Source organism: Anarhichas minor, unplaced genomic scaffold (genome assembly GCF_050575085.1).
Source record: "Anarhichas minor isolate MPS153535 unplaced genomic scaffold, ASM5057508v1 ptg000067l, whole genome shotgun sequence".
NCBI classification, from domain to species: domain Eukaryota; kingdom Metazoa; phylum Chordata; class Actinopteri; order Perciformes; family Anarhichadidae; genus Anarhichas; species Anarhichas minor.
Genome location: NW_027466513.1, coordinates 4,381,627 through 4,390,000, shown reverse-complemented (window position 1 = coordinate 4,390,000; position 8,374 = coordinate 4,381,627). Strand labels below are relative to the sequence as shown.

The following is an 8,374-nucleotide window of genomic DNA, read 5'->3' as shown; positions in this document are numbered from 1 at the left end:
GCTCTTTGTGTCTCCGGTCCTCCTCCGGTCTGCCGGTGAACAGCCGGAACGACGGCCGCTGGAAGAAGGGCAGAGCTTTGGCCAGCGCTCGCAGCTCGATCAGGAACAGGAAGTAGAGGCTGCGGAGCCTCTTGGGCCCCTCGCCGGCCGTCAGCTCCGAATCGAAGCGCTGTCTGAACTCCGACGCGTTGTGACCCCACTTCCTCTGAAACCAGCTGTCTGAAGGGAAAGAAGGGGATGACAGAGGGAGGGGCTCTAACTCACACAGGCTGCGCCCTCTACTGGACTCTATGGGTGTGTGTTGCACCAGGTAGGCACGTCCTGACTGGCCGGCTATGCTTATGCACATGTTCATTGGGTAAATGCATGCTCGTGATTGGAGGAGAGCATCACCACAGAGTCCAGTAGAGGGCGGAGCCTGTGCTCATAGAACTAGGGTTACACTATCGTAACCTTTACCTGGCTGTGTGTTGACTGTACGGTCGGATGAAGTTGGACATTAGTGATAATTAACTGTAGGAGAAACATTATTTCATTTTTAATGTATTCTTATTTCATTTGATTTTTTTATTTGTCTTGTTTGTATTTGTTTCTTGAAAATCGAATAAAGAAAAACCAGAGAAAGCGATGACGGAGTAAATAACAACAGAGAGTTCTGACTCACTGGATCAATCAGACAGTTACTGAAAATCTATATTAATGCTGATTTATTTAGTTTTCCATTCGTACAGCTACTATTTGAGAACAATCAGTTCTTTTTAAAGAATTTATTCTGAATAAATGAAGCGTCAGCGTGTCTCACCATCCAGCAGGTACCTGGCGCTCAGGTGTATGTTGATGCTCGCATGGAGGCCAGAGATGAGCCGGTAGAAAGCTCTCTTCTCTACACACTGACCTGACAGAACGAACACACACACACACACACACACACACACACACAGGTAACACAAAAACCCTAAAAAAATAATAATAGCACATCTTTTCTCTCTTCAGGTGAAACGTCAGCTCACCTTCCAGCCAGCTGTAGAAGAGCTTTGCTGTAAATAAATGAACACGTTATTAATCTGAATGAAGTGAATCGTGGTTCGATGTCACAGTGGAGAAACCTCGTACCTTCACTTCCTGAGCTGCTGTGGAACGAGTTGGGAACAACCGGTCGCTTGATGGTGAACGGTCTGTGAAGTGGGGGGGGGGAAGAGAGAGAGAGAGAGAGAGAGAGAGAGAGAGAGAGAGAGAGAGAGAGAGAGAGAGAGAGAGAGAGAGAGAGAGAGATCTACTTCATTCATCTGCTTCCTCTATTCCTCAGATATGAGCAGCACTAACATGTCGAGGGCTTTGAATTAAAGATGCATTAAATGTGTTTTTCACCACATCGGAAGAAGTATTCAGATCCTTTGACTTCAGTAAAAGTACTAATACAACACTGTGAAAATATTCCTGCATAAAATCCGACTGAAAGCACCAGTATGGAGATAAGCTCCTCTCATCTGAGCCGTGATGCTGTATCCCTGTGAGTGTTTACTTGAAGCAGTTCTCCTCGTAGATGCTGTTCCAGACCTGCCAGGCCTCTGGTCCTCTGTAGCCCGTGAAGCGCTCCGGGTTCAGCAGCAGGTCGACATGCTGCGAGTCCGGAGACTCCTCGTCTGGGAACAGAAGGCTTCAGTCAGCTGTTAGTCTCCAACAATGAGGAATAAACCACCTGTGTTTGATCAGCCAGGTGTGATCTCAGCTAGAGAGAAGTGAAGCAGGAGGAGGAGGACTGACCTGTGTAGCGTTAATAATAATAATAATAACAATAACAACAACAACAACAACAACCCACCAAGAAATGTATGTGTTTCACACATTACCATAAAATATACATTCTTTGGTTTAAATCATGTCCCCTAAAATACTCCTTACATTATATTATAACTCATTATATTATAACTCATTATATTATAACTCATTATATTATAACTCATTATATTATAACACATTATATTATAACACATTATATTATAACTCATTATATTATAACACATTATATTATAACACATTATATTATAACTCATTATATTATAACACATTATATTATAACTCATTATATTATAACACATTATATTATAACACATTATATTATAACACATTATATTATAACTCATTATATTATAACACATTATATTATAACACATTATATTATAACACATTATATTATAACTCATTATATTATAACTCATTATATTATAACACATTATATTATAACTCATTATATTATAACTCATTATATTATAACACATTATATTATAACTCATTATATTATAACTCATTATATTATAACACATTATATTATAACACATTATATTATAACTCATTATATTATAACACATTATATTAGCAAAACATTTTCCTTTTTAATCTTTCAGTTGTTTTTCTAAAAGTTATAAATTCTTAACATTATAAGCTCAATTTTCTCTTCACATACCTTAAACATTTAATATAATAAAAAATACAATATGAATACATTTATAAAATGTATAAAATAATCACTTATATTTCCCCATGTTCTGTAAAAATACATTATACATTCCTTTGATTATGTTCCCTAATGATTTGATATACTTTTCATCAGTTTCCCTAAAAATGATAATTTATATAATCTCCTCAAAACATTTTTACTCAGTTATGTTTTCCCTCTTATGTATTCTTGCCATTTATATTTCTAAAAATGTGTATTTGATCTTCATGTTCCCTTAAAACATTATATATTATTTAAATTATGTTCCCTTATCATATATTATACTTTTCATAATGTTCCTTAAACATGTTTCTCACACTATGTTTCCAAAACACTTTTATTTATTGTAATTGTTACGCCTAAAAAGTATGAACTGTTACCTTCATAATCCCAACAAAAGTATCTATTCTCCATTTATATTTGAAGTCTTCAGGTTGTTTTCATTTAAATATGGTGCAGTTCAACCATCATGTTCCCTAAATCGTTTTTATTTTTAACTTTAACTTAAATGTATTCTGATCACAGACCTAAAACAAAATGGAGGATTACTTCTGTGAAAACATGAACCTGAAGGAGGACATGTCGATCAGCAGCTCTCTGCTTTTCATTTGTTGCTAACGATACTTTAATATCAAACAGCTTGTTTGATTTCCTTCATTCTGATGGATTATAAAAAGTACCGTCGACCACGCAGAAGCGCTCCGCCTCGTCGTCGTGTTTGCTCCAGTTGAGCAGAGCCTCTCTGGTCTCCTCACTGCAATGAAAACAGAGAAGTCTGTTAGTTCAACCTCACTGTGAGCGTCCTGAGGTCAGAGGTCACGCAGGAGATCACAACTGTTCAGGTTGTGACAACGTTGTTTTGTAATCAAAGTTTTACGAGCAAAATGCACTGAAAGCTTCTTTGAGGAACTTTCATTTAGTGTTGGTTCTGTTGGTCCCTGTGGACTAAAGTGGTAGTGTCTCTGAGCAGGAGGAGGAGGAAGAGGAGGAAGAGGAAGAGGAAGAGGAGGAGATGCTGCTGCTGCCGGGAGCTGAGCTCTCCTCCTCCCTCCGGAGCTCCGACTGCAGGTCCAAGGCTGCAGGTGAACCCGGATCTGTGTCTGTCCACGGTGGTCCGGTCTCTGCTGGAGGATCTGGGTCTGTCCACGGTGGACCGGTCTCTGCTGGAGGATCTGGGTCTGTCCACGGTGGACCGGTCTCTGCTGGAGTCTGAGCTGAAGGAGTTTCTGGTGAACCTGCATGAGTTCATCTGGTTTCACCAGAATCCGACCCGGTGGCTCCGATGACGAGCATTAAGAATAACTCTATAGAAACAGACCATCTTCTCTCTGACGGTCTCTCTACTGATGGAGGTCTGATAGAGGATCAGGACTACACTGAGACTGGTTCATATAGAGGATCAGGACTAAACTGAGACTGGTTCATATAGAGGATCAGGACTAAACTGAGACTGGTTCATATAGAGGATCAGGGCTACACTGAGACTGGTTCATATAGAGGATCAGGACTAAACTGAGACTGGTTCATATAGAGGATCAGGACTAAACTGAGACTGGTTCATATAGAGGATCAGGGCTACACTGAGACTGGTTCATATAGAGGATCAGGACTACACTGAGACTGGTTCAGGACCAGATCAAAGTTCCTCACAGTAACTTTAAAAGATCAAAAGTAAAAGTGGTCTCTATGAAAAATGTCCTTTCAGAGTTAAGTTATGGAGCCTTTACAGATTTATATCTTTTATCTGAAGTTAAAAGTATAAGTATTTGTATTAACAAGTTATTATCGAGTGAAACATCATTTTTTTAGGTTTTGTTATAACTTCATTACTCTTATTAAGTCCACGATGACGTCATTTAAATCCCAGCAGAGCTTCAGCCTGAAGTCTGATCAGACCTGTGAGTGAAAACACCGTTAATCTGCAACAACGCTGATTTAACTACAGCAGGTACATTAATGTAGTACACTGACATGTAGTGAAGTATACAGTAAACTGGAGTATACTGTACTACATGTACTGGTGCCATGTGGTACTCTACATACCAGTATTTTAAAGTACTACGTGTGTGTATTGTACTTAATGTTTGCACAGCCACCTTAAGGAAACATCCACAGCTCCCAGACTCTCCGGCTGCTCGCAGTCCTTCACTTCTGCAGAACCCTGAACGCACAGAGAAGAGATTAAAGTTATGATTCCACACAGAACACACGATAGAATATGGATTCATTCAGTCACAAAGTACTTTAACAATCCTATTTGTCATCATCTTTAAATACCCACGTATAGTGCTGTATGTTCTGAGATGATGAATTTGAATTTCTGTCGTTTTTTTAAGAGCGTGAACATCTTTGTGATTCACTTGTTTTAATCTCAGAATAATGTGTGTTCTTATTGAATTCATGTGTTTTATTGTGATGTTTAGATTTGATGCAGCTGTTCCTTTAATGACATCCTTATATAGAAGAGTTTGTTCCTAATAACTCGCCTGGTTAAATAAAGGTTAATAATCCGAGACTCTTAATCCTGTAAGAGACAATAAAAGGAGCCGTTAGCTGCGTGTTGAATGCCCCAAATAAAATGAACAAAATGTGTCATTTCTATATAATCCAAAGAATGTCTTTGTTATCTATTAAAGTTTAGTTATAATAAACTCATAAACTCATAAAGAGTCTTTACATTCTGCTGGTTAGTATTTGTTCAAATGTATTTTTTTAATATATCCGATCTTGTATCTACACTTTTCTATAGCTTCCTCAAAATGAGTTATTTATTATTCCAACATGATTTATAATGCACACAAAACTACGTTTTTAAAATCCCAAATATTTATTATGTTACTTACCAACTATAAATCACAAATGTTTGTCATAATCCCAAAGTTACTCATTTGTTACATAAATAAAAATCGGGTGGATTTAGGGATTCTTATGGACAACGTCAAAAATAAGTTGTTTAAAATACTTATTCTGATTTTAAAAAACAAACCTGACGCAGCTGGTCCGGACTGACTCACCTGGTCTTGGGAGGAGGATCTGATCCCCTCTGGAACCTGGTTCTGTTTGGCAGAGATCAGAGTTTGAGTGATGTGAATACAGGTGAGTGTGTTTTCAGCAGGTAGATGAACTCACAGGAGAGCAGGGCTTCACAGCACAGTCCTTCAGACCACAGTCACCTCCGACCCTCCAGAACGGACACACCTTGTTCAGGTTCACCTGCAGATCATCAACACGAGTCCTCAGTATCAGTGTGTGTGTGTGTGTGTGTGTGCGTGTGTGCGTGTCTCACCTTGTAGAACCTGAAGTAGTCTGACTCCAGAAGAGTTTGAAGTTTGGGGAAGAGTTTGTGGTTGTTGAAGCCGTCGATGGTTTCCACGTCACAAGTGCAATCGTCCAGATCTCCTGAAACCTGCAGAGGACGGAGAAACCGGATCCAATCTAACGAGGGTCTACTTCCTGTCCCACCCGACCAGGACGTGATTGGTTTACGTCGTGTAAACCAATCACTAAATAAATATATATATATATATATATTTGCATATCACAAGTTAGTTTCTTCTTCTCTCCCATTAATCATCTCACAACCCCGTCAGATTTATGAGGTGACCCTTTGGAGGGCCCCGACCCCTAGGTTGGAAACCACTGAACTAAACTTCACTTGCGTCATGTAGACAAAACATCAGGATTAATAATACCATCATCTCAAATATATATTAATTCATAATTCACAGATCAAGTACTTTAACTTTTGATGCTTTGAGTACATTATGGTTGTAGTGCTTCTGTACTTTCAGATTATAAATGAATGACTTCTACTTGTGATGTGGTACTTGTACATCATGTCATTGGTAGTGTCCAGCCAATGGGAGGACACAAACCTAAAGAGTTAAAAATTAATTCAAATAATTAAATGAAAAGCCGCAAATCTTCACATTTGGAACAAATAAAAACAATTTATTTTCTGTTTTGTGTACAAAAAATAAATAAATTGTAAAGTAGCTAAAGCTGTCACATAAGTAATGGACAAATTGGCCTCAGAGATGTAGTAAAGTAGAAGTATAAAGTGGTACACAACAGAAATACTCAAGTAAAATACAAGTACCTCAGAATGAGTACAGAACTTGAGTAAATGTACTTAGTTACTTCCCACCACTATTTAAAAAGCATGTATAATTATCATATATAACATGTGTTTTTATGTTTTTGTTTTTGGAACAATGCAACTTTTCCTGCTTCGGTCTCGAGACCGACACACGCACGCACACGCACGCTCCCTTACAGCAACAGGTGAAGATACTTTAAATAAACTCGCTCACCTGACAGAAGCACCTGCTGTCCGCACATCCGGGCACCTGGAGGAAGAGGAGGAGGAGCAGCAGCTTCATCACGACCTCCGTCTTATAATATATAACATATATATATATAATAATATATAATGTGAGAGCAGAGTTTATCAGGAGGATCCGGGCTCGAGGCGCTGAAAGGCGGTGGCGTCACGTCACCTTCTACTTCCGGTTTCCAGTCCGCTACGTGAGAGACGTGACAGATGAAATCTGACAAATATATATTTAAAAATATTAAAAATATTAAATATAAATCTTTAAAAAATGTTTTTAAAAATTAAAATATGTTTTTAAATATTAAAATATTATTAAAATATTTCTCTATCATATATATAATACATACATCTTAATACCCACAAACCTATTAATTTAATAAATATATTTGTAATTCATTAAAAAAATTATTCATTCATATAATAAAATAGTAAAGCGCGCAGATAACCAAACTTAAATGGTTTCCTCCTTTTTTTGATTATTTTGTGTTTTAAGTGCAGTTCAGCTTTTACGTGGGTGACGTCACTGTGATGTAATACCAACGTCAGCCGCACGGCGGAGCTGCAGGACTCGTTTATTTAAATTTTGTTCAAGGATTTTTTCAAGACATAAAAAAACATTTCATGCTTCAGTTTCTCACAAACAGAATGAATACTTTTACTTTTTATACTTCAGTACATTTTGTTGGTAATACTTAGACTACATAATTCTACTTCAGAAATGTTTTGAATGCAGGTCTAACTACTCAGACTAGTACTTTAGTGGAGTACTTTCAGTGTGGTATTAGTACTTTCAGTGGAGGAAGAAGTAGGCCTGCACTCAGATATAATATGAACATAATTCTTCATTTAGTGTTGGAAACTATCAAAGAACCGCTCAAAGTTTTTAAAAGTTTTGATAAAAGTAGTTTAGTCTAAAGTTCGGGGCCTCAAAATGTTTCTTTTGTTTCCCGTGATGTCAAACTTTGACATTTAAAGTAAAAATGTTTTTTAAACCTGCAGATTCAGGTGAACTTTAACATATTAATTATGTTAAAGGCGGGGGGGGGGGGGCATGCTAAGTCACAGCATTCTGGTACGTCCACACAAACGCTACTAGCAAGACACATCGAAACACACTAGAATGTATTCACACACACACACTCTCCGACTGTCACACACACTCTCTGACTGTCACACACACACACACTCTCTGACTGTCACACACACACACACACTCTCCGACTGTCACACACACACTCTCTGACTGTCATACACACACACACTGACTGTCACACACACACACACACACACGAATAATTAATTAATCATTAATCTGCATATTATGTTATCAGTTGCCGCCCCGTCGTCGTCTCCTCAAACACAAACTAGATGAATCATCTTTATGCATTTCCTGTGATCAGTTTAGTGAAGTTAGGAGACAGAAGTTATTCTTCTTCTGTGGTGTTTCTACGTGTAAACGAGGATCAAACAGGAACTTAATAAACAGTGTGAACGTGACGACTCGGCCGGTTCTTCTGTAACGTCTGTAAAAACATTTACGT

General features: G+C 38.1%; 1 protein-coding gene across 4 annotated transcripts in view; it reads right to left on the bottom strand.

Moving 5' to 3' along the window:
* The window catches only part of ero1a (endoplasmic reticulum oxidoreductase 1 alpha), an 11,163-nt gene extending 2,789 nt beyond the window's left edge, over positions 1-8,374 (bottom strand). Inside the window, exons 1-11 of one of the 4 annotated variants that reach the window (XM_076078599.1) lie at positions 6,811-8,374; positions 5,784-5,903; positions 5,627-5,710; positions 5,512-5,553; positions 4,594-4,658; positions 3,178-3,251; positions 1,523-1,643; positions 1,114-1,175; positions 1,011-1,037; positions 803-895; positions 1-219 (exon numbers count right to left, since the gene is read on the bottom strand). The exon at positions 1-219 is cut by the window's left edge and continues 28 nt beyond it. In XM_076078599.1, the coding sequence (XP_075934714.1) occupies positions 1-219; positions 803-895; positions 1,011-1,037; positions 1,114-1,175; positions 1,523-1,643; positions 3,178-3,251; positions 4,594-4,658; positions 5,512-5,553; positions 5,627-5,710; positions 5,784-5,903; positions 6,811-6,879 (976 nt within the window). In that variant the 5' untranslated portion in view covers positions 6,880-8,374. Of the gene's footprint in view, positions 260-802; positions 896-1,010; positions 1,038-1,113; positions 1,176-1,522; positions 1,644-3,177; positions 3,252-4,593; positions 4,659-5,511; positions 5,554-5,626; positions 5,711-5,783; positions 5,904-6,810 lie in introns of all 4 variants that reach the window. The other 3 variants (XM_076078598.1, XM_076078597.1, XM_076078600.1) reach the window with 3 other exon arrangements.